The 27,247-nt window shown below is 40.5% G+C and overlaps 1 protein-coding gene across 1 annotated transcript in view; it reads right to left on the bottom strand.

Annotated features, from left to right (window-relative positions):
- DSCAM (DS cell adhesion molecule) overlaps positions 1-27,247 on the bottom strand; it is a 337,795-nt gene that overhangs the window by 281,910 nt on the left and 28,638 nt on the right. Inside the window, exons 2-3 of the mRNA XM_081199124.1 lie at positions 3,436-3,753; positions 560-706 (exon numbers count right to left, since the gene is read on the bottom strand). Coding sequence (XP_081055250.1) covers positions 560-706; positions 3,436-3,753 — 465 coding nt within the window. The remainder of the gene's footprint in view (positions 1-559; positions 707-3,435; positions 3,754-27,247) is intronic.

Here is a 27,247-nt window from a genome sequence, read left to right as displayed (position 1 = left end):
TTATGATAGCAATATACCAAACCTATTTAAAATTAAGCCCAGGGGAAGAGGACTGTTTCATCTCACCCTCTACGTGTTGATAAATTCATCCTCATCCATTGACAAGATGATATATAATCTGCTGTCACACACATGCACATCTATAACTAAGTTGTTTACCACTTACATGCTAAAGTGGTTTCTAAGCAGTTTACAACTATAAAATCAATTATAAAAATCATAGATAACTAAAAAAAAAACACCATGACCATTCCATTGGGACACTAAAACAACCTTCACTAAAATATATGATTTAAAAAACAGCTAAAAAGCATGGCAATTAAAACAGCTAAAAACAATTAATACAGTAAGAACAGAAATTCAGTTTAGGGGAACACTTGCCTAAACAGGCATGTTTTCAGGAGCCAGAAGTATGCCAATACTAAGGGACCTTTCCTATTTCAGTAGGGAAGGCATTCCAGAATACTGGTGCCAGCTACCTTCAACTCAAAGGAAACATCAAACATAGCAGAAAAAGTATATGCTGAAGGTGGTATGGGACCATGAAGTCAAGGCCTACCTGAGACGAGTGAGACTGTGTCTTTCTCCCATGAGACAACAGTGATGTATGCCTCCACAGAGGAGGGGATAATGCACTTGAAGACCGCTACATTGCCTCTCATGGCTTTCTGGTCCTCCACACGTACTGTATATGGTTCCCGTAAAACTAAAACACAGCAAAATAAGGAGACATCAGGTAGTGAAAGAATGCAGAAAAATGCATTCTCCTGCAGAAACGTAGGCAAAACATATTGAGGCCTACGAGTCCTTTAGCTTTCAGGAGCCCTCTGGCCAAATTTGCCCAAATCAAAAACCTACAACAGCATCAAATTCTGCTATAGTTCTCTTGAAATGGACCTTGAAAAATTGTATTCACTCAGGATGAAGAACATTTGACAGATGAGTTAAAATGCATTCTAGGGAAATGGGAACAGTGCTGTTTTTTCTTCCATTGTTTACTCATGTCTTACTATCTGGCGGTTTTGTCCAGAAGCTTGAAAAATGTTGGGCCCCACCATCCAATGACATGTTAGTTCTTTCTACTAATGTTGTAGCATTGTATATTAATATATCAGTCGTTTACTCCAGCCTCGTGAAACTTGTGAACAACAGTTCTGATAGTCTGATAACCATTTCATAGATGAAGCTATTTGGTGACTGAACAGGGGAAAGCAGAGGACACCATATATTATTTGTTATTCTTGGCATCCATCTTTCGAGAGAAACAATGGCGTGTGCCTCCAGGGCCAAAGTCAAACCACTGGAGAATCACAGTGGCTGCAGAGACTGGTAACTCGTAACTGCTGCCCCCAATGTTGTTTCTGCTGTGTTAGCAGCACTAAAGTGACCACTCCAAGGTACACGCCTGGGCAGTTTGTATGGAGCTTCTGGGCTGCCCAGACAACAAGACCCACCCCCCAGCCTTGCTGATGTGGTCCAAAGGAAAGCAGAGCAGTACATTTGGCACCAGCTTGGCTGCAGGAGTTACTGGAAGGAGACGTACAAGATGCCATTCAACCATCTTTGGGGCTCCAGATTTGTGTAGAGCGTACTCCTTAGTCTTTTCATCTCCCAAAGATGTCCCACAAGGAAGGAGGATGTTTCATTAAAGCCCTGAGGACTATACTGAGACTCTGCTGAGATTCAGAAAAGGATAGAGAGACTGCTTGACGGACTCTTTTGATGCGAGGATGTGACCCCAAAGAACTGCTGCCTGACTCATGCTGGAGAGGGATGATAACTGATGTATTGGCTAGCGAAAGATCTACTTGTATGAAGTCTGAGACTTCTGAGCAACCCATACAGGCAGCTTTGACTGCTTCTGATACCAGGAAGAAAATGCCTTCCATGTGTTCTTTTGAATCATTTTATAGTAAAAAGGTAAAGGACCTCTGGAGAGTTAAGTCTAGTCAAAGGTGACTATGGGGTGTGGCACTCATCTCGCTTCAGGCTGAGGGAGTCAGCATTTGTCCACAGACAGCTTTCTGGGACATGTGGCCAGCATGACTAAACCACTTCTGGTGCAACAGAACACCCTGACGGAAGCCAAAGCACACGGAAATGCCTTTTGTCTTTCTGGCACAGTGGTACCCATTTATCTAATTGCACCGGTATGCTTTTGAGCTGCTAGATTGACAGAAGCTGGGACAGAGCAACGGGAGCTCACACTGTTGTGCGGATTCAAACTGCCAACCTTCTGATTGGCAAGCCCAAGATGCTCAGTGGTTTAGACCACAGCACCACCCACGTATCAGGCATTTATAGTAGAACAATGACTGGAGACCAAGAGTATATCAACAACTTTATTGGAAGAACCAAGGAGGGTTAAGATATTCTACTCAGTCTTGAATAACATTAGGGTTCTGGTGCTATATGGGACCCTGACTAAGTAGACCTGGAAAGACTCACTAGATCTCACCATTTGATTAGGTCCTGTCACAGGCTATGCCAATGAGGTTCAAGTTCCCCATAATAGAGAGTGTTAGTAAATGAAACAACAGAGAAGAACCCACCCTGCGTTTATAAAGGAAAGCTATGGCAGTTAAATGCATATGAGTCTGTAACACAGATGTCCCCAAAGATTTGTTTTAGTGAGTGGAAACAGATGAAGCGAAAGAGAAAGCTGTTAACAAAGATGAAAATGTGATTATTATTTTTGTGGGAAATCATCCTTGGCTCTAACGTAAGCATATTACTGGCACAATGGGACTTTGTGAATTCTTTCACAACACATAAAACCAACTTGCTTTATATTTAATTTCATACTCTATATTAAATCAAATTTTCTATAGTAGCAATTTAGTAAGATGCAGAATTTAACATCAAGTGGATTCAGTTGCATTTGTTTTCATTGATGACGATATATCTGAAATAAAGCAAGAAATGACTTAACATTCTGTCTTTTAACACGCAACAGGCCATTTGCTTTTTTAAACTAACTAACTAACTAACTAACTAACTCACTAACTATTGTGTCAAGGGTCCAGCCTAGCCTATTAATTTTCCACCTACATAGTTTGATTAGGATAGTTTTTCCTGAAAGCAATCCCCTACCAGTATTCTGAAATATCACAGTATCTGGAAGGTTGCAACTAGGGATGGGTCAGATGCAAAAGAAGACAGGGTTCCTGCACCTTGAATAATTATGTTGCAAAATGCATTTCAGCTGTGCAGCTTGTCACACAACTACTAAGGGTGCAAGACCTTGTTCTCTTTTGCATCTTGCCACCCTAGTTGCAACATCTTGTGTAGATGTTCTCCTAATTTGATTCCTGTAAACATTACATCTCTCATGTTTCTGCCTGGCCAGTAAGACACTGGACATGAACCAAGCCACTTTTCTATGCTACACCACCATCCAGCACACTAACCAGAGCAATATTTGACTGTACTCACCGGCCTTAATGTGAACATCCTGACTTCTGATTTTCCCTGAAGGATTTTCAGCTGTGCAATAGTAAGTGTTATCATGGATTAAGTTATTAAAGCTTGAAGGAGGGAAAGGGAAAATTTGGAGAGTGCCATTAGGGTGGACGTGGCGGATCCCTGGAACATCGTAGATCTCCTCGCCCGTTGCTAGGTACCATCTGAGCGTCACAGGAGGGATCCCTGCTGCAGGACAGGGCACCAGAGTCCCTGTGGTGCTAGCGAACACTACCTCTTGCAAAGATGCATTGACAAAATATAAGCTGGTATGTAGATCTTCACCGAAAACTGCAAGACAGAAACAGAAATGTACATAGTTAGCAAGGGGTATGGGTATTAAAGTCTGTTTTCCTCTTATCTGTTCATTAAGGATGACACGGTACTGTTAATTGGGATTTTGCAGTAGCTGGACATTGTTTTATATTATACAGCATTATCTTTTGGTCTGCAAACTGCAATGAAACAAAGGTTGCTAGAGAAACTGGATTCACATGGAAGATGGCAATTTCCTTGCTCAGGTGTCATGGCAGAAAACTGTAACCAATCTAATTAACTAAGAAGTCATGGACTTCAGATCAGAGAGCAAAGAATATGACAACAAGCAGGAATAGTGTTACTGTTTTGGATAAAGCAAATGAAATTACTTCCAAACATTGTCAGAATTTTTTATTTTAAATAAAATAGGAAGAGTGATCATCATACTTTCATTAAGATGCCAGTAGCATTGTCCTCTTTCACAAAAAACTTTTTACACTGATCTTTGTAAACAATACCTTTCTTCTTCTTCATTTTAGTACTCTTTACATTTTATGCTTTTGTAATAGTCAGTATTCTGATGATTAAACTAATCTCTCAGTAAAAAGAGAACTTGTTATTGAAGGAGAAGGTTCAGCACCCTGGACAGCAGGTTTCCTATGCAACTGTAATAACAACCTTGCAGCTTTTCCTCTCAGGTTCTCTTATGGGAAAGCAAACAGCTTCTTTCTCATGCCTGTCTCAGGAGGGACAACCACTCCCAAAAAGTCCATCTATGTTTCTACTTAGTCCCTCCTTGCCCTTTTCCTTCGCCACATCCATGCCGCCACATCCACTACCCTTCCAGCATCAAGATGTTCACCTTTCTTGGCCCCAACCCAGGTCTAACCATTAGACATTATGACCCAAACTGCAAGAACAGGGAGAGTGGTAATTGACATCATTTTTATTTTAAAAAAGCTGGAGAAAGAAGACTCTCAAAGTACCCCTGGGCAAAAATGTGAGACACTGATACAAAGTGATAACTGGCAGTCCAGGTTCTCATAGCTAATGGCTGCAAAAAGCAGCACATGCTGATTCAAAGTAACCCTGCAGGGTTGCATCAGCTGCAATAGAAACTTCACTTTGTTAGTCAAAGAAAACAGATGTGACTTGAATACACAAGAGGCTGAAGATTTGAATACAAACTAATGCGGGGGCCATGTGCTGTGCTGAATACCAACAGCAGTGCAGATATTAATAGGACGTTTCCTGGCTTGGCATAAAACAATTTTGTCAAAAATATGAACCAAGGACTAAGCAGGGTTGCTTGCTAAGAGCCAAAGAAATATGTTTTGTAAGTGGGTTACCTCAAAATGCAAGGAATTAAATTAATAGTTAATTGGATGCTGGCAACAAAATAATGCCACTTACACCAGCCGCTGGTGGCATTCCACCCCTCCCCTCTGGCCCTGCTTTTGTGCATTTAACAGCAGCCTGACACACAGAAATTAAACAAGTGGAGATAAATGATTAGAAAAGCTTCTGCTTTTACATTTGTCTGAGAGACCACTGTTAAAAAGCACTGGAGCAAAGCTAGAGAAAAAGTGACAACCCTGACGAGCAACCACATTCTTCAGAGATAAATAGGTGTGGTTGCGTTTCTCTGTGGAGGGGGAAAAGGAGTGACTGACAGCTAACATTAGTGCCTTTTCATGGCAAATGAAGTGCATTTCTGTGAGATATCATAAAAATGTCATTGTGGCATGTACAATAAACACGTCAACCAGTTTCTAAAAATATTAGATTTTTTAAAAGTCATTGTATCACTTGTGAAACCACTCCTAGGGTGTTCAGCTGGATATATTTTAATGGAACTACACGCAAAAAGACAAAATATAAGCTGCAATCTTTGCATCCAGTGTTCAAGGCTATTGATTTCCATCTTAGACTCACTGAATAAGTAAATATAAAATAATCCCCATTACCTATTCATAATTAATCAACATTCTAATTTAAAATTGCCTTTATCTCTTACATATTAGCGGCAAAATATCATCTGGGCACACACTTATCAGAGGATAGAATCTAATCCAGAACTGTAGCAACTAAAGAGCAAAGAAAAATATCTTAGCATTTTTGCCTTTGATGAATCCAAACTGCCTTCAAATATTTATTTAGACATAAAGAGACAAAAATCAAAGGCAAGTTAAGTAAGCAGGGCATAAAAGCTTTTTTTAAAAAAAATAGTATGAATAAAATTGAAGTAGAGAACATGAGTGATTGAATTAAGCAACTCAAAGTGCAATTCTGCACAAGTAAACTCAGAAATAAGTCTATATCATTCTCCTAGATAGGTGTGCAGAGGACTCCAGTCTCACCCTCCTTTTTAATGAGTGAGAATACAGAAACATTCCACAAAGAGGAATTTTGTATTCTCAGTTTACCCAGTGGTTTCTCAGCTACTATACAATTCTCTATTGAATCTATTTTTATGGGTCATTGTTGTAATTCATTTTACCATAAGTTTTGATACATTATTCTTACTATTTATAACATTGCTATTTCCATCTATAACAGCAATATTTCCTATATTGTTTATGAGTCCCACTGGCAATGTGTAATTTGTGTGGTGGGTATATCTGTGTACACTTTATTGTTAACCTCCTTAGGCTCTCATGAGAGAAAAGACAGAGTACATGATTAAGATTATCATCATTATTGAACAATAAACATTCCTTCAAAAACATGTAGTAGAAATTAAATGACATAATTTCAAAGAGAACAGCAGTAAGAAACTCTACAACCAGTCCATCCAAACAATTCAAAGGCAACTAACATTGCAATTCTACACAAGCCTACTCAGAAGTAAGCCCCACAAAGTTCAATGGAACCTATTCCCAGGTGAGAATGTATAGAATTACAGTCTTAAAAGATGTGAATCTAATATATATCTAGACATTAAAAGCATGAGTGGACAGGGTGGTCTGTTTTGCCAGGAGTCAATCGGAGATTAAAGAAGGTGCCAGGAGTCCATATTAAGGAGACGGAGGATTTCCACCGCTTAGATGCAGTTACTGAAGAGGCCCTTTGCCAGGGAACACTCCTTCCCCCAACCAAACTTCAAAGCTTGAGGGAACCGGAAGAGCCTGGTATGGAGGTTTCCTTGGAAGAAGGCTGCCCACATATAATGGGGTGGGGGACAAAGAACAGGTGTGGGGAACCCTGAGCACTCCAGTTGTTGCTGAACTCCAATTCCCATCTGTCCCAACAAGCTTGGCCAATGGTTCAGCAATACCAGGAGTGCCAAAGTTTCCCCACAGCTGATAAAAAGAGAAGGCTGCTACAGTTGACAATAAGGACTCTTCATCGTTTCCTCAAACTTCCATGTGGAAATCTCTAAACAGAAGATATTAGACTGAGGATTCAGACAGAAACTACGACAATGAAATGTGCTGTTTCCTTTTAGAGAAACTGTAGGCACCTCACGGTGTTGGTATCAATGTGCCTATTTCTCCCTGGTGGCACTGTGTAGCTCTCATTAATGTTAATAGTATTCACATGCATGTCAGGAAGAGAGAATTAACCACATAATGAACATTAATAAGCACTCATTTTCAGGTGACATTCATCACTATGAACAATTTTGGAGGCCAAAATACATCAGTGTGATTGCAGCATACAGCGGGCAAAGCAAATTTTAAAAGCTTATCAGACTTATTAAGGGCAGCCAAAGAGACTCACAGGTTTCCACAGGAGAAAGGAAAAGCATTATTAGAACATTATAAAACACTAAAGGCTAATAGTTTCTGAGACATTTGGCTCAGCCAAATTCAAATATAGGCAACCAGGACGATTCAGTATTCCCTATAAACAACACTAGCAAGAATTTAAAATGCAAGGCAGCAGAAAACCCACTTCTACCAGGCAAGCTAGGATTCTGGCACTTTCTTGTTACCCACTACAGTAGTACCTCAGGTTACATACGCTTCAGGTTACATATGCTTCAGGTTACAGACTCCACTAACCCAGAAATAGTGCTTCAGGTTAAGAATTTTGCTTCAGGATAAGAACAGAAATCATGCTCTGGTGATGTAGCAGCAGCAGGAGGCCCCATTAGCTAAAGTGGTGCTTCAGGTTAAGAACAGTTTCAGGTTAAGAACAGACCTCCGGAACAAATTAAATACTTAACCTGAGGTACCACTGTATTGTTAACTATCATTGAACAGAAGAAGTCGGTAAGTAGGTTTGTTGCTTGCATTTAAAACCTACATTTCCTACAAGGACTCATTCTTCTCATTTTGCCAGTCTTAAGTTCAGTTCTCTTCATGTCCACATTGGTTTGAAATATTTTAGGGGGGAAGTGAATCAATGTCTCCCACACCCCTAGTCTCATGATCCCCACCCCATTTTATACCCCCAACAGTGTGGTGTTGGTTATGCTGAGACCTAGTGAATAGCCCAGGACTCCCCAGACAGCTTCATGGCTGAGTGAATATTCAAACTTGGATCTCTCCTGTCCTAGTCTTACTTCTTTTAATTTTTATTGATTTGTCATAAGATATGTACAAACGTGTCATGAACCACTACACTGTCTCCCTTAAGGTTAATGTTACACCATACATTATGAACCTGTAAGTTCAATAGGACTTTTCCCTCCATACATGATTTCATTCCCTGTCACAGAAATTTTTCAGGTAGTACATGAACAGGACCCGAAACTTTAACTACAGGCAACTCCCGTTTGTGCAGGGGTTGCATTCCTGGCCCCCACACAGGTCAGCGGACCGTGCAAAGTCCACCTCAACCCATTACACACCCCACTCTGCCCCCTCTTGGGAGGGGTGGGGTTTGCCAAGAAATGGGAAGGGATTGCAGTTTCACAGCAAAAGGAGATTATTATTTTCCCCTGGGAAAGTTCTGTCCCCCCTGCAAAATGCCACCTTTTGCTGTGAAAAATAAACTCAATGACAATTCTGCAGAACCCTACATAAAAAGGCCTGTAGTATTTCTAAGTACATAAGAGCATGTTGTGTCAGCGTCAGAACACTGATCCATCTAACTCAATACTGCATACAGGGACTTACAGCAGGTTTCTGGGGATTCAGATAGGAGTCATCGCAAGCTTGACCTGAACAGAGACAGAACCTGGAATCTTCTGCATGCAAAGCACCCATAGCCCATCCTCATGGTTGCAATCATTATTCTCAGTAGGAACAGCTGTAACTAATTTGTTGTTGTTGTTTATCATAATGGAGGATACATTTATGAAAGACATGGGTAAACTATAACATGTGTCTCTCCAATCTTTTCCTGCAACATCCAACTAAAACTCAAATTATTCATTGCCAAAAACAGTCTCAGTCATTGGGACGTTAAAAGCACCGAGCCATGGATTTAATGGGAGTGAAATGTTCTCATCTGAGGTCAGAGCTGGTCATAATAAATCAGTTCATTTATCTGCTGCAGTATTGAGCATAACCATAACACAGTTCAAAATGGGAGCTAACATGTAACTATGAATGAGAGTTGCATAATTTTAAAGAGGAAACACCATGGAACAGATGGCAGAAGACATAAACGAGAGAGGGGGGAAATGGCAGGGCTGAAAGTAATTGCAAATCTGCTATGATTACTTGAGCAGTGTTGCTATACAAGGACATCTGCGTCACGGCTTCTGTAAAAAGGAAGGGCATGCTAGCTTCTATTTCAACCATCCCTTTAACAGTTTTGGCCCTCTGTGTAACAAGTATGAAAGGGACAATGGCTTGGTTATGACCAAATCTCCCTGGAGAATAGACTCGCTTCCATTAAATGAATTGCTCAAGCTTCTCATCTTAGAAGAATTTATTAGGGATCTGAACATGCTGGAAGTTCAAGGGTTAGCATTGCAAGGCTGCATTTGGAGAGGAACAATAATGCAACAAAAGGGGCTTTTAGGCAAAAATAAAGGTATCTCATCTGGTTCCTAAACTCTCAAGCCTGGCAAAAGTGCAAATAAATAAATGTATATCAACTCTGAGATTATGATGTTAGGAACACAGGAAACTGTCTAATACTGAATCAGAGTCATGGGTCCATCTTGCCTGGAACTATCTACACTGACTGGCATCAGCTCTCCAGGATTTCAGGCCAGGAATTTCTCCAAGCTCTACCTGGAGATGCTGGGGATTGATGCTGGGACATGTTGCCTGCTCTATCTGGCGATGCTCTGCTCCTGAGCTACAGCACTAGTCAGTAGATTGCAGCACTAGTCAAAGTGTGTTGAAACAACACTTAGACCCCAGTGCATTGAATGGGGCTGTAAAATCCTTTTACACCTTCCTTCCATTACTTCAAGCAAATGCTTTGATCACTGGGAGGCGAAAACAGCATGAGTGGTACCGGGGGGGGGGGACGGGACACACAGGGAGCAAGCACTCCCAAAGCAGTAGCTCTCCCCCCTCCCTTCCACAATTGCTGCGCTCTGTAAATAGCATATACTGTTGTTGTTTTTCAGAGATCTTAACATGAGGAGCCCAACTTGTCTACCTAGAAATATATTTACCCCTTCTATGCCCCCTCTTTTTTCTGTTTCTGCCACTGGATAATGGCAAGTATGAGGAATCTCCAGGTTCATCTCTTTCTGCTCTTCTGGAGCCCTCGCCACCCCCATCCCTTTTGCACACAGAATGACAGTGCATGGCAGTACATATTTCAAAAGGGGGTGGGGTGGGCTCACTGAATAATGGAAATAAATAAGGTGGTGATAAATCCACACTAAGTGTTAGTCATTTGGAAAGTTTCTCACTGTCTTGCTCTGCTTCCTGGAAGTACCCTTTGTGAAGAAAAGGAGAGAGAGTGAACTGTGTTTTTTAATTGTTAGGAAAAACAGAGTAAAATGACAACCCATGTAAAAAACAACTCTGTTTATTCCTCCCCCATAACACTGTGACTGGAGTACACTGCAGGGGAGGGCAAAATTCACTATAATCATTTAAAGTAAGATCTGTTCACCAATACAAAACATCCCCCACCTATCTACCCACAACCTCCTCCTCTGTGCCTTCTTTCCCCTCTTGAATACTCTGCGTGTTTCCCTAGGCTCTTTTTCACTGTGGGGCTGGCTGTATGCTTAGTCCTATGGAAAAACTAAAGGCTGGGCACTCCCTGACCCGCTTTAACACAACTTGTTAACACCATAATTGAACTCAGTGATGTGAAAACTATCGCAAATCACCCAGATTTCTGTTGCCATTCAGGGCACACACACAGCCAATGCACACCCCAAGTATCAGACATGGTGTGCAACTGGCCACATAAACACAAAACTGTGTCCTCCACAGCAAGCTGCATATTTTCTCTCATATATATATGTATGTGTATGTATATATATATATATATATATATATATATATATATATATATATATATGTAGGTTTTGGTGTCTTCGGGTGTCTTCCCGTGTAAGAGTTGGGGTGTCTAGGCGACGTTTCGACGAGGTCTCACTCGTCATCTTCAGGCTGGTGCTTTCGGCTTCTTGTTACTAGAACAGAGCAGGATCTCAGTGTTTGAGTTCCTATAAATACTGTTGAGGGGGTGTGGTGTATAGCCTCCAACGTTCTGGGCAGAGAGGAAGTTCCTAGGTTAATGTGCCTTTTCTTCTTTTGTTCATTAATTACTTGAGGGATATCTTGAGTGATTACTTGAGTGATATTCTGAGTACCACTTAGGAGGGTCATTAGGTGTGGATTAGTTGCTAAAGCTTTCGTGTCTTGACCTCTTGACCTTGTAAAGAGTTTTTCTGAGAAGATGGCTGTACTGCACTTAGTTGTGCTCTGGCTTGGCTTCGTGTATAGGGGCGAGCTGTGGTTTTGTGCCCTGTGCCAGCCAGATCTGTGTAGGGATTGCAGGGGGGTGCAGCATCCGGAGGTGCCACTATGGTTTGGCTACTGGATGGTGTCTGTAATTTATCTGTGGAGAGGGTCTGGGTTTGGGTCTGGTGTGGTTGATTGGAGATGGCGTTCTGTGTGCCTCTGGTTCTGGTGTCGGTTTTTGTGGGGAGGGCTAATTTCCAGATGTCTGGCAGGCGGGACGTGTCGTCACGCTTGTTCATGTTGTGAGGGTGTTTCTCTATCTCGATGGCTTCCATGATTATTCTCTTGTGGTGATGTTCCATGTTAAAGAGCAATTTGGAATCTGCAAAATTAATTTCGTGTCCTGTTTCTTTCATGTGTTGGTAAAGAGAGGAAGTTTTTTCTTCTTTTTTGACGGCATTCTTGTGTTCTGCGATACGTGCATTTATTCGTCTGTTTGTTTGTCCAATGTACGTGGTCTATGAAATACCCTGCAAAGTCTGCCCAGCCACGTACATTGGACAAACAAACAGACGAATAAATGCACGTATCGCAGAACACAAGAATGCCGTCAAAAAAGAAGAAAAAACTTCCTCTCTTTACCAACACATGAAAGAAACAGGACACGAAATTAATTTTGCAGATTCCAAATTGCTCTTTAACATGGAACATCACCACAAGAGAATAATCATGGAAGCCATCGAGATAGAGAAACACCCTCACAACATGAACAAGCGTGACGACACGTCCCGCCTGCCAGACATCTGGAAATTAGCCCTCCCCACAAAAACCGACACCAGAACCAGAGGCACACAGAACGCCATCTCCAATCAACCACACCAGACCCAAACCCAGACCCTCTCCACAGATAAATTACAGACACCATCCAGTAGCCAAACCATAGTGGCACCTCCGGATGCTGCACCCCCCTGCAATCCCTACACAGATCTGGCTGGCACAGGGCACAAAACCACAGCTCGCCCCTATACACGAAGCCAAGCCAGAGCACAACTAAGTGCAGTACAGCCATCTTCTCAGAAAAACTCTTTACAAGGTCAAGAGGTCAAGACACGAAAGCTTTAGCAACTAATCCACACCTAATGACCCTCCTAAGTGGTACTCAGAATATCACTCAAGTAATCACTCAAGATATCCCTCAAGTAATTAATGAACAAAAGAAGAAAAGGCACATTAACCTAGGAACTTCCTCTCTGCCCAGAACGTTGGAGGCTATACACCACACCCCCTCAACAGTATTTATAGGAACTCAAACACTGAGATCCTGCTCTGTTCTAGTAACAAGAAGCCGAAAGCACCAGCCTGAAGATGACGAGTGAGACCTCGTCGAAACGTCGCCTAGACACCCCAACTCTTACACGGGAAGACACCCGAAGACACCAAAACCTACATTCCTGTACCCGTGAAAATCTACGAAAGCAAATATATATATATATATATATATATATTTACTTACTTTCTGGCTTTCAATCATTGCACTAAACAAAGCCATTCCTAGCACAAAGACCTACAATATCAATAAGCGGGATGTCAGAGGGGGGTTTTTAATCATAAACAAGCAACAACAGCTGCAGACAAGACAAGATTTCTAACAGCCTATCTGGTGATGTTGGCCCACTCCTATCCTCAGTTACCACATTTTCCCATGCACAGCAACTGTAGGAAAGATATTAAACTTGTTTTATGTCAACTTCAGTACAAAAATTTGAAGTTACTGTTTTAAAGCTCTGGCAGAGAACTGGCATTATGTCAAGTTAATGTACCATACCTGTTTTCATGTATATTTATTACACATACAAAATCTAGTTATTCAGCTCTGCAGAAACTGTGCTGTAAATACCCATAACAAAGACTCAGTGTATAATAAAATAAAAGTACAATTCAGCATGCAAAGACATGCAAAAGCTTCCCCACCACCACCATCTTCAAGGTTTATTCTGTGAAATAGCGGGGGGGGGGATCAGGCAGGATGTGGCTCTGATGTCACATTACCACATATTGGGTAAAGATGTGCGTAAATCCTGTTGCAAGTGAAAAAGAGCTCCCACTGATACATTCTTTTAAAACTATAGAATTACTATCCATGTCATGCACATTTAATGGATGCCAAGTTATTAGTATTTTAGGGCTAAACAATATAAAATTATAGCATGTCGAAAATGAACAAAAACAAAATTGCACCTTTCTCAAATTACTATTCATAATTCAACAAGGCATTCAACTTTTCATTCCACCAACACATTCCTCTAAAGCAATCTCATAATCAAATCCTCTAATAAGCATAATTAAGCATGTAATTGTTTTCAACTACAGAAAAGGCCAGCAAAAAAAGGGGGGGGGGAGACTCTTTGCAAAATGGAAGATTTTACATTCCCATTCAGTTTTGCAGGACAGAACTTACTATTAAATCAAAGGAAGCTTCCTCCATTTTTATTTTTTAAAGTCAAATGTCCCTAGGTCAAACCATAAAAGGAAGCAGAATGAGTGGAATTGCTGAAAGCATAATAAGCATTTTTGCCTTGTCTTTTCAGTCACATGGGGAGCACGCACTTGCAGATAATGAATGGCAAGAATCCTAGATGCAAGTCTCTAATCAGCTAGAAAGATACCATTTATTTCTGATCTGCACGCCTTCTCTAATGTTGTAGCATTATTACAATGAAAGGAAAAGGGAAGGGAAAAGCAGGGTGGATCAGCACTTGAGTGTTTTGTGATTGAGTGGGGGAGTTGTTTAAGAAATAAGTCATAAAACATATGCCGTTAGAATATTTGCTTAGGGAGATGGAAAATATTGGCAAACAACATAAAGGCAACGGTTTTGTGTTTAAAACAGGGGAAGAGGCAAAAACTAAACATATAGGATGTCCTAAGGCATTGCATGCAAAGAAAGGGTAATAACCTCTGGTTTCATTTCCAGTTTCATTTCCAAAATAGGATTGGCTTATACAAATACTGTTCATTTGAGACTTTTGAAGTTATTTAACAAGCAGAGATATTAATGAGTCTTTTGGTCATTCTGCTCCACCCTTCGCAATGGGAGATCAGGGAATCTTTCATTAACTTCCCATTTTGTCCTAAGCAGGAAAAGGGTCAACAGGGAATCCTGGAACAAGCCGCCTTCAAACCATGGTTTAATATCCTGGTTCTAAAACTGTTAACTTTCATTTTCTGGTTCAGAGGAATGGGAAACTATAATTAACAGATAACTTCCTATTTGGTTTGCTCCCACTATGAAGGGAGGAGCATGAGGGCTTTGGAAGAAACAACTGATGAGAGTAGAAATTTAGTTCCCATCTGAAGATGGAAAGCAGCATGGTAAGGGCCAGATAATGCATACTTTTTATCCCCAGACAGGGAAGGGAGAACCAGTGTGGTGTAGTGGCTAGAGTGATGGACCAGGAGACCAAAGTTAAAATCCCTGCTGAGCTACAAAGCTCACTGAGTGACCTTTGGCCAGCCACAGTCTCTTAGCCTAACCTACCTCACAGGGTTGTTGTGAGGATAAAGCAGGGTGGGTGGGTGGGAATCATATATGCTACCATTAACAACTTGGAGGAAAGGTGAGATATAAATATAATCACTCATTCCCTTATGTTGCAGGACCACCTTTTTAAAGCTGGGCAATATGGTGATGATCTATAGTACTACATTATACACTGGACTTAAAATTATGATGTATCCCCCACCCCTTAATCTGCCATAGACTGAAATGTCCCCCCAGGATATTTACTAATGTTAATTCTCAACTGTACTTGATTTTTCCCACTAGGAATAAGGATTCCACATTGATTTCATTACATTTGACAGTTTGCCCATCACAGGAGGCTAGGTCAGCTGAAGCACAGTAGTGCCCTAAATATAAAGCAAAACACGAATCACAGCTCCCAAAATACAGGACAACGACCTAACCTGTGCCATAATTAAAGGAACACATAATATATCTTTGGTCAGTTTAGACAATAAAGCAACATCTAAAATTAAGGCAGTCAAGTGCCTGAGAATACTTTTCATACTAAGCATACAAATTACGAACCCTGTGCTTCCAGAGTTCTTAAATTTCAAGGGGAGCCTTTGTGAGATACAGGAAAGCCAGCATGAGAAACATGCCAGCAGGCATAGGGTTAAAGGCACAGCCCGTTTCTGCTCATGTTGCCCCTTAATGGGTGTATACATATTTCCCCTTCTCCCTGTAAGTGTGACTCCCCTCCATATTCATCCTGGCTCAGGGGTGAAAGCTGAACTCTTTGGAGGAGATTTTGGGGGAGCACTATGGATTGCGGAAGGGGGTCAACAAAAAATGCCCTCCTCTTCTTCCATTAGCAGAGCTGTCCACTGGATCAAATGCCTTTTGGGGGAGCACAAGAGTCCCAATTGGATTCCACCATTTGCATCAACCTTTAGTCCTTTCCTGGACCAAAGGATGCCTTGACAGTGGATTGCTATACATGTTTATCCTGATGTCAGACCCATTGTGTACAATTGGGTTGTGCTCAAGACTGTGCTCAAGACTGTCAGCTTGAATTCCCAACTCTAAACACACTAGGGAGCAAGCTCCATTGAAAACAATGAGTCTCATTTCTGAGTAAAAATGAATAGGATTAGACTGCAAGTAGCAGTTAAATATAAATAAAGAGCAGTCTATTTGGCAAAATAATTTAATCTTCTACTTCCAGCAGGTGCTAATTAAATACCTGTGTCATATAATCAGCAGTCATGTAGGTTATGAAGCCTGATTTAACATATAAATAATGATGAGATAAAAGAGATCTTTTGAATGAAATCAAAGTAAGAAGCAATCATTATGTGTAATCATTATCACAATTTAATGACATTATGTGCCAGAACAGGGCTATGAGGTAGAATGACGGTATCTAATATCCTCTTTCTATTTTGTCATTTGCTAAAATGCTGCTTGTATCTTTCGCAGGTACAAGCTAAGTAAATAGATAACCTAGAACATTTAAGTCTGATAACACAAAGAAGTAGCCATGTCACAACTAATACATCCATTTAAAAAGTTTCCTTTCACCTAAACAGGAACACAACCAATACTTGCCCAACTGTCAAACATTAACATGTGACCTTGCAACAGATTTACATAATATGAGATGGGGACAAACAGCATAGCATTATTCCAATGGGATTCAGAGGCCGGGTGTCACATCAACTTAATGCTGCCTGAATTCATGACAGATACAGTTTCACTGTGAGATTACAACCTTCACAGCAGCACCCATAGGAAACCTCCTAAACCAGAGGGTTACCTGATGTGGAGACCTTGAGAAGCTCTTGGACTACAACTCCCATCAGCCCCTGCCAACATGGCCAATAGTCAGGGATGAAGGGAGTTTTAGTTTTAAGAATTTCTGAAGGGCACCACATTAGCTACCCTTGTCCTAGACCGAAGGCACTCCATGGACCTCATGAATCTGTAAGTTGCTGTTTCTCTGGTTTTCTATTTTTTCCAGCTTTAAGTTCAGTTCTCCACATTTCTGCATCAGTTTGCGATTAAAAAACAAAAAGTTCTGCATGAAAATTCATCAGCACTTTAGTGCAAATTTCTCCTATGTACACATGGGAGTTTTCACCTAACATAATGCATTTTATACGTTATTTCATTAATACGTGTATTTTTGTGTACATCTTCTCCTACTAAATTAATTTTCATGCTCGTTATTTAGTTGGAGAACTGCATCACAAAATTTGGAGAAGTGAAAATTTCTAAAGATAGGGATGTTTTGTAAAGTGCAAATTAGGTAGGATCACATTGAAAACTGAACTGAATTTCTACCTCACCCCTAGCCTATGGTAGTATCACTAGCACAGAGACAACAGCTGTTGATGTGGTGCCCTCCAGATGTTGCAGACCATAAATCATCTTTGATCACTGGCCATGGTGGCTGGGACTCACAGGAGTTGTCATCCACAATATCCAGAGGGCACTACATTGGTTGCTTTTTCATAAAAGCTCCAAGGCAGCAGACTATTTCATGGGAGTGGTGGTTCTTGCCCCAATGCAAAGCACTCCCCCATATATACAACAATGCTTTCTTGCTCTAGTAGGCTCATCGTTGCTGCTTATGAGATATATGCAAACAACATAATAATGCTCACCAATACCCTTCCTAACTGGGATGTGGTGGCGAAGGCATGATGTGCATATCTGAGAGAGCTTACATATGCACACTACTGAAGATGTTGCTGTGTGACTAAATACTGACAAGATGAATACTGAAGAAGCAGATACTAACAATCCTCTCAGGGTCTTTGTAAGAATTGAAATTCAGTAAAGGCATCATTCAAATGATGAGCATTAATCACAATTACAACTATTCAGCAAACATTTTGCATTTAAAAACAAATAAGGGAATGATTTGTATCCAAATGTGTAACCCCATAATCTTTACTTTGAGAGATTCAGTGCTCTAACCTCCAAGTGTGCAAGGTCTTGTGACTGCAACTGCAAACACAACTCACGTAGGCCAACTCAGGTGGGACATCCAAGTTCAGTGTTTGAGTTGGCATAATAAAAGTGCCTTAGCAAAAATGAGAACACACACACCAACAATACCAAGACACACAACACCAGCAATACTATACCACACACATTTCTCTCTCTCTCTCTCTCTCACACACACACGGCAAAGAAGTTATCTGCCTGGGAAAGGAGCACATACATTAAAGCCATTAAGAGAATGATCAAACACACACGTGTTAAACTGCAGAAACTACAGTTTCTCATATTCAGAAGACGCAGGAAACTGTGGCCTGTTATAAGACATACAAAACTCCCTCCCCTTACATGCAAAGACCTGCAAGGAGCATGCAACACTTTTACTCTCATTCCCATCGCAACAAATAACAAACTCAGTTGTTGAACTTTGCTCTCAATGAGCCAGAGAAACATTCTAGCAAGTCTCACATACTTGCAGCAATTCTTCTTCCATTATCTGCTGGTCTGTGCTTTAAGATCTGCAGAGGGGACCCTTCTCCTGAGCTCACTGATGATTGTAGCTCATGGGATAGTAATGCAGGGAGGACCTTATGCCTTCTATGGAACTGTCAGCCCCTAGGGGCACAGTTGGCTCCTTCCTTACGCAGTTGCAGACATGGCCTGAAAACACAACTCTTTAAGTCAGAGTGATGCTGCTTGGGGTTGTTGTTTTTGTTAGGATTTCTGTTGTTGTTTTGTTTTAGGATTTTGATTTTTTATTTTTATTTTTAGTTTAAATTTTACTATTTTATTGTGTAGCTTGTTGTTTTAACTGGAGAGATGTGTTTTTTGATGAAGATGAGATCTTTTTTTGATGAAGGGGAGTTAAAACATTGTAAACAAACAAACAAACAAACAAAATAGTATAGAGAAAATGTGTCTTGATCCATGCAAGGTGTAGAGTAGACAACCCAGGAACACATTTCTAATTTTATCTTCCAGGACCAAAAGATAATATAACTGCTTTAAATGCAAGATGAGAGAGACAAAGGTTTGGTTTAGTTTTTCTATATTCCCTATTAACTATTTCCTAATGGTTCCTCCACTTCTATGTGAAATATTTAAGTGTTTCCACTTTGCTAATAAGTTCTTTGAAGTGACCTTGTGGGGTTTTCTTTTTAACTCTTCAGAAATGTACACAGAACTTCAAAGGCCAAACTCATAGAGGAGAAAGCTGGCTTCCAAGCAGCTATCTTCATTCATATGTAGGCAAGGTGCAATTCTGTTGTGTGTACATATATATATATAATATTAGCACATGTGCAAATGAGATTGAGCTTATTCTAAAACAAAAGGTAGGCTGTGTTTTTTCACAAGCAGCCTCAAATAAAAACAAAGTGCTCAAATAAAAACACAAAAACAGTGCTCATCTTAACACATTTTGCTCCATTACACACACCAAAGCACCAGGGCTGGGGCCAGTTTCTATTCTAAGATACAGATTGCCCAAGCGTGCTTCTGTTTGCAAGCAGAATTTCTGCACCCTCATTTTGTCAGTCAAAAGCAACTTGCAGTACATCTGCTTTGGGGTATAGTGGTTGATCATGTAGATCGCAAAGTCAATTAGCAGATCATGGAAGCATTTCAGTTTTGAACACCTTCAGCTCTACAGAACGGAGAAGGCCTGAAGTGTAATTTAGCACACAGAAAAGCATTTTATGCACTCCTCAGACAATTAGTGGCCCTGCTCCTTGGCTTTGCATGATTTTACCATCCTGTTTGACTGTCAAAAATGCATTTCTCTTCTGCTTAAGTAATTTAAGAGGGTTATTTTAACTCTCACATTGAACTGTAGAAATAATTGATATGCAACATAAATCTGAAATCCGTTAAACAATTTTTTTTGTTTAATAGTGAGATGTGCATATGGTGGCACCAATCCCCCAACAGTGCAGTGAAACTTTTGTTTACCTGAACATAGACACTAGCGCTTACCTAATACGTACCTTTATCAATTTAGATTTCTTGCCGCCTATTACATCGCTGCTTTTATCAAGTTCATACCAGAATCTGGTTCTAAATCAGCAATGCATCACAGGAAATTACTTATTGACCATACAGAATCTTACCATCCTTGAACTCTGATGTCAGTTTAAAAGCTTTTAAAACAGTATTACTTCATATGTAAGAACTCAAAGCATTTTCTTTCATAACAATTGTAGGGGTGGGAGTTCATTTTCATCCAGGAACCTCAGTTGGATTCATACCCTCTTAATCTGAATATCTCTTTCCATTGTTAAATGGCATTATAGAGCTACAGAGATAAAGAAGAATGTGTCTGAACAAAAATGATGACACGTGCTCAGAGAAGAAGGCAACCAATGTTTGGAAACCATAATTTAGAAGGTTACGTTCAGGTGAATTTGTTCCAAAATGAAGTTCTCAAATGTAATTTTATCCACATAAGGAGGTGTGTACGGTAGTACCTCGGGTTAAGTGCTTAATTCATTCCGGAGGTCTGTTCTTAACCTGAAACTGTTCTTAACCTGAGGTACCACTTTAACTAATGGGGCCTCCCACTGCTGCTGTGCCACTGCACGATTTCTGTTCTCATCCTGAAGCAAAGTTCTTAACCCAAGGTACTATTTCTGGGTTAGCGGAGTCTGTAACCTGAAGCATATGTAACCCAAAGTACCGCTGTATTCTTGACCACATGGGGGGGTTGAAATGGTGGCTTTGCAGAACAGAATGCACTTTTGTTCAAGCAAGGTAGGGCATGCAATTGTTACCATCACCCTCTCCACCCTCCACCCCCATCAATTACTGCTCAGGAGGATTCCCCCATCACTCACTCTGACTATCAAATTGTTTCCAGGCACAATTTAAAGTGATTGCATTCTCCTTTGCAGCCCTAAACAATTATTTGAAGGACCGCGAACACCCTTTTTAATGTACCTGAGCTTTAGGGTTGGTGTCAGACTCTCTAGTCTCTTATCCCCCAGGAAAGATTAGGTTGGCAGCCAACCTATATGGAACTCCCTCCTAGAGATTTTTCTCAGGACCTCTCATTCATTCCAAGCCTTCCCCAATTAATTTATCACATGTTTATATAGGGGGGTTTTTCTGATGAATGTCTTATGTTGGCTTTGTACTGTATTTCTGGAGTTCGTTGTTTTAATTTTATAGCCCGTGTAGTTACCACATAGTTTTTCATTTGTACCTGGAAGCCACTGTTGTGCCACTTAAAAAGCAAGGATATTAAATAAATAAAATTTATCAGGAATGCTTTGACTGTAACACGCCCTGCCTCAGAGCCAAGGGGTTGGTTTCAATGACCTGGGGAAGAGTCTGTTCCATTGCTCTAAATCTATAAAGACCAAAACATCTTCTCCATTCTGCACTTTCCTTGTCAAACACCATATTGGCCTCCTCTAAAATGTCATTGGCCAATTGTGGAAAAAGTAATTAGTTGCACTCCACTTCCTGCTAATTATTGAGTGTATAATCTGCCAAATGATGTACAGGCTCTTGTTGACTGTGGCCCACTGCCTCCCTTTGCTACCGCAGACAAACTCACAGGCAGGCAGCGAATGGCTTACCAGTGACAGCTGGCAAACCAGCCTCTGGGAATAAAACATTTTAGCACTTCATAAATTTCTAACAAGGTTTCAAATTGATGCAGTTTTCTTCCTCTCAGCTCTGCCAGCCTAGCAAAAGGGGTAAAAAAACGCTAATTAAATCTACAGAGGGGGAAGGGGAGACACATAGTGTATGACTGGTAAGATAGTTCATTATTTTTAATAAGTAGCAATGATCTTGCAACTCCAAAGGAAGTTGGGAGCTGTCCTCTCCCACCAAACAAACAAAATAGGAGTGAAAAAACCAAAACAGATTCTTCTATCCCATTCGTGTTTATGTTCTTAAAAACTTTAATGGAAGCTGAAATACACCACACTTTATATTGATCCTTAATTTCAAGGGTCAGAATAGACAGATTCAAAATTCCTCTAGTATAATATGTACTGTCATGTACACAATACCATTTTTACAGTTCATGGCAGAATTTGATCTTGCTTGGATAACTGCCGCGTATGATATTGGGGGATGGCATGCCAGGACCAGATTAAGACCTTCAGAGGCCCTAAGCACGTGAAAACATTTTGGTGCCACCATGTATATCTAATTCAAACTATAAACAATAATAAACCATAAAATAATATTTTTTTCAAAATGAAACAAAACCTACAGTAAAATGAAAAATATTCTTTATTTTTGTATACTTCCACTTTATATTTGAAAAAAAACTCCTACTTTTTCTAACAGCAAAGTCTTTGATCAGATCCTCAGAACTAGTATTAAGTAACACATCAGCTTCTATACTTGGTAGAGATAAGGCATTAATCCTGCCTTGTTGCATAGTTGTTTTGTTAATATACTTCAACTGAAAAAATGAGAACTCAGCTGAGCAATTTGTGGCCATTAATGTTAAACATCCAACAATGGAAATGCCCCCGTTTCCTTGATGCCCCAATGGGATGCCCCCCTTTCCTTGATGCCCCAAGCGCGTGCTTATTTTGCTTAATGGTTAATCCAGCCCTGGGGTTTGCTACTGGTTTGTTTCCAAGACTGCTTATTCACATAACAGCCTATGTATGGGTCCAAAGATCTTAGGGAGACCCTCTGCTCTCTGTTTCACCAATATCAGATGCTCTGGTTCTGGCACTTTTAGTGGGTGGTACCAAGCTATGGAACCCCTTTTCTGACTCCAAAGAAGGCCTGACTCACCACTTCCTGATGGTCTTCCACCAACAGGTAACAACTAGGACTTCAGCCTGTGATTTAACATAATTTTGTATGGCTGCTCATTATCCGAAATGACTGGGTTTGTTTGTTTTTTCTTCACAAGGCTTATTTGCTCTTATTTTGTTTGCACAGTGATTTTTTTTTAATGCAATTCTTCTCTTATTTTTGCTTTTATCATTCTCTGACTTAGGCAGTATGTAGAAAGGCAGAATATAAATCCAGCTAATAAACAAAAGTTTGCAGTGGACACTGAGCCACTGTTAAAAATAGCAGCCATATATCACGTTCACTCTTCTTCTGTAATGTGTTGTCAAACCCACCTGTGCCCTGACTTCATCAAGTTGTACTTACGGCACCATCACAAAACGACACCAGCCGTGTTTAAAGTAATGTCTAGTACAATCTCAGGATTGGCTCAAATGTCCTGACCTGCAATTGTATGCATGTGTAGTCAGAAGTAATCTCCACTGAGTTCTGCGAGCGCAGAACAGCAGCTTGAAGGCCACTGCCTGTACAATGGAGATCCAAAGGCAAGGTTTCAACTCCTCTCTGCTATGTGAAAGTCCAGTCCTGTGCAGCATTAGCTAACTGCCACCATCACATCCCAGGGGGAAGCTGATGTTTTAACCATGCATGTGATGCATTAATGCTGCACAAGGCAGAGGAGTTCAAATGTCATTTATTTGTTTGCTTTGTTTTATATATTTATAGACTGCCCTTTATAGTATTTACTTGCTGAGATTTCCATCATATCCAACACAGACAGGTATCTTGCAGAGACTCTGCTGATCAACAAGAACTGAGGGGGAGGGGCAGGTGAAAAAGAGGTGCAGTTTATTATGTAGGGAATCTCAACAGGTATAGCTTTCTCATGTGTTATATGCCTGTTGAAATCCCCTTTCCTATACAGTTATTGGAGAAGCAAGAGCCCTATCCACCCTAACAGGGAGTCAAGCATGCAAAATAACTGATCAGACATATTTATTTTTATTAAACCAGCTAGAAAGCAAAAGCAAGCAACTTTCCAGATTTTAAAAAGGTAGTTGTATAGCCAGGATGACAAGAACATGTGTTGGCAATGGAGTCGAAACTGTGGGTATTATCTATGAAAGTGTCATTATGAAATCAACCCACAAAGGAGTAATGCCACATTAAAACCAAGTATTGTGATGTGTGTGTGTGTGTGTGTGTGTGTGTGTGTGTGTGTGTACATATGTGTAGCCACTAGTTATAACATAAAAGGGTAATGGTGTACACAGACTCAGATGTACCCTCCACTGGCTTTCTTCTTCAGCTTTCCCAAGGTTGAGCCCTGGCATCAAAAACAAGTTCTGGAATAAATAATTCCGTAAATCCACCAGCATTCAATAACAGTAGCTATACTTTTCTAATTGGGATACATCCTTTTTTTTAAAAATGTGTAGAAATTGATGCCCTCGTGTGTTAAGAAACAGATGATTAAGGAAGGGGGAAGTGTTTGAATGAACCACATAGTATTATCAGCCTCAGTGCTGCTTCTGCCAAATAGCAGTGACAAATGACAATGACCTACTTATGGCCCGACTTTCCCCATCTTTTAATTAACTTGCACACCTAAAGGAAGCAAAGCTGATCTTTTGGCCTGCAGCATCCACTATCATGAAACAAGCCTCGAGCCTGCAATGTCAAGAGGGGACATCCAGAAGATGTATTCCCAAGCTCAAGTAGTCACATGATCCAGTTCTCCCCTACGACAAGCCCGACTTCTCAGATAGGCTGAGAGAAATCCATGATTTCAAATTGTGCCAAGGGTACAAAAACCTTGCATTTTTCAGCTCTGTGGGGGGTCCTTAAAAACAATTTACTGTACTAGTGGATCTCTTTGAAAGGCAGAGCACAACCACTCCCATGCCCAGCTAGAAAACCTTGCCACCAGTTCCTTTCATCTCTTTTAGCTATATAAAAGTTCTCCAGGTGGAGAAACCAGCCAGCCCCACCTGAGCAAACTGCTCAGCTGCACTTAGAAGTTCAGAAAGATGATTGGGTGAGAGATAAGAGGGAATAAAAGGAACAGCTCAGCAAGGACTCTTCCAACTTCCTTGTCCAGGGCTGACTGAACTAGAGTCAGCTTTCAGGTGCGTGCTTTCATACAACACCTATACCAATGTCAAAATATTACTGGTGGGTTAAACAACTATCACGTGCTCCCAAATGCTATAAAGATTTTGTAAAGCCTTGAAATGCTTCCTTTGCCACTTGCTTAATTGGCTACTTATACCTTCATTTCTGAATGCCACTATCACTCTCTACCAGTTTCTTGAGTAATTCTCACTAGAGAATTGCAGTATTCAAAGTCAACTCAAACAGGGACTTGAACAACTCCGTCATTGGACAAGGTCACACACAAAAAAATCACCTGTATTAGTTTTTTGCTAATCCCCTAAAACATGAACATTTAATCCTTTAGTTTATTATATCCAGTAGTACACATACAGAGGCTTAAAAAAAACAGTATTATGTAATCAGAACTGTCCAGTTCTAATAACACTGTAAATAAGAATATATGCATTAAAGAGACATACAGCGTATTTCTGCTATCAGGTAGGCATTCCCTTACAGTCTGATCCTTCAAGATGCTACCCAGAGGCACTTATAGAATTTGGGGGTTTTGAATCTATAGTCAGCATAAAATTAATATGGGACTTATGTACCCACTCTGCTGGGCAGACCTGTAGAGCAGAATGCCAAATCTATGCAGACATTTCTGAAATTGGAGGACTGTTAAAGAATGTTCAATGTGGCTCTTTCTAACAGCCTTGCAAGGTATGATGCCTAGCCTCCTAGGCTGGTCCCATTTGCTAGGGGTGAGTTGCTGTGAATGTGGCTTCAAAAGAGCAACTAAAAGGAAACCTGCCGCCCTCCAAAAAACCCCACCCTTCCAGCACTTCTTATACCAACCCTTGATAAAACTGCTATTCCAACAACACAATGGAGGTTTTGCTTCTGGTCTGTTGTAGGGCAGGGGAACTAATCGTTAATTAGCAATAGAAAGATGAAATGCTACAGAAAACAGGAAGGTGTTTCAGTCTCACAAGCAACAGATCTGTCAAACAGTAGTCTTATTAGGTAAAAAATATCATGCAACTATAGAACCTTTTAACAGTATTGTGTTTTCATAGGCTCCACTTTGCACATTTAAGCATTTGCTTAAAGCAATAAGTTCAAATGATGTGATAAGCATCAGTTGCACAATGGCCAAAATGGTTGCTAAATGGTGATCACAAAGGGAGGCTTGATCAGCCATAGGCTTTATGATGATAAAGGGTTGAAAACTGTATTATAGGACAGCAGCTACCTTGGAGCCTTCCTATAGCACAAAACCAGTAACTGTTCGAGCCTTCCCCAAGTGTAGCAACTATAGCAACCTGGCCCCCCGCCCCAAATAAACCCACATAATTATGGCAAGCATTCCGAGCACAGCTAGTTGCTCCTCTGACTTTCAATTCACCATGCCACCACAAAGCACCTTGCAAGAAGGTGGTAGGTAGTAGTGAGTCACTAGATACACAGATGCATTTAAAGCCATCAACACATGGCTCCAAGTTTGTCAGAAATTAGTACTTGGAAAGCCTCAAAGGCCTGAAAGTATCTGCAAACGGCGATGTCAGAGGCTGTGCATATACACAGTGTTGGGATCAGCAGCTATCAGCAGCTATTCAGGCAGCTGTTTAAGCTGGGTGAATGTTTAGGGTAAAATTCAGCACCCTGAATCATTATGCACTGATGAACTATTTATGTAATCAAAATGTCATACAAGATACCGTGATGTAGATTGATTTTCTGCTCTATTTCCTAAGGTTAGACACTCATTCTTAAAGTAAAAAAAGGTGAGGCCTGGAACCAAATAATGTTGAAACTGCTATAATGGCATGGACAGGAATCTTTTAGACAAGCCATACATATATGCATAAAATGGATTCACTTCTGTACTATTTAATCCTTGAGAGGAATTAGTATTAGAAATGCAAAGGGGAAATGATTTTCCGTACTGAAATGCAGAGTACAATGGGTGCACAAACAAGAAGAACAAGTAGTTTTGCTAAATGTTTTCACCGGTATTTCTACAGCTTTGCTGGCAGAGCCTCCTCAGCAAATCAACTGGGAATTATTAAAAGGCACTAACTATAATCATTTCAAGTTATATTGTGTAAGCAACATGCAATCTCTTTCAATGTATAGGCTAAAGGAAAATCCTAACATACTATGGGTCATAACGTTCACCTATGAACGTAAGAGTTGAAATTATAGCCTGAGGGGCTCACTCCCCAAACAGAAGTCACCATAATTTTCTGAAATTCTGGATTTCATTGGGGGGAAAGCACAAATCATGAAAAGTTTGTGCATTTTTGCAACAAATAGTAAGAGGAAAATGAAAATGTTCTGTGGGATTGGCTTTAAGGATTGTTTATGAATGTTTGTA

This window comes from Podarcis bocagei, assembly GCF_964188305.1.
Source record: "Podarcis bocagei genome assembly, chromosome: 6".
NCBI classification, from domain to species: Eukaryota; Metazoa; Chordata; class Lepidosauria; order Squamata; family Lacertidae; genus Podarcis; species Podarcis bocagei.
The sequence above is the reverse complement of the archived record's forward strand: the minus strand, read 5'-3'. Positions and strand labels throughout refer to the sequence as shown.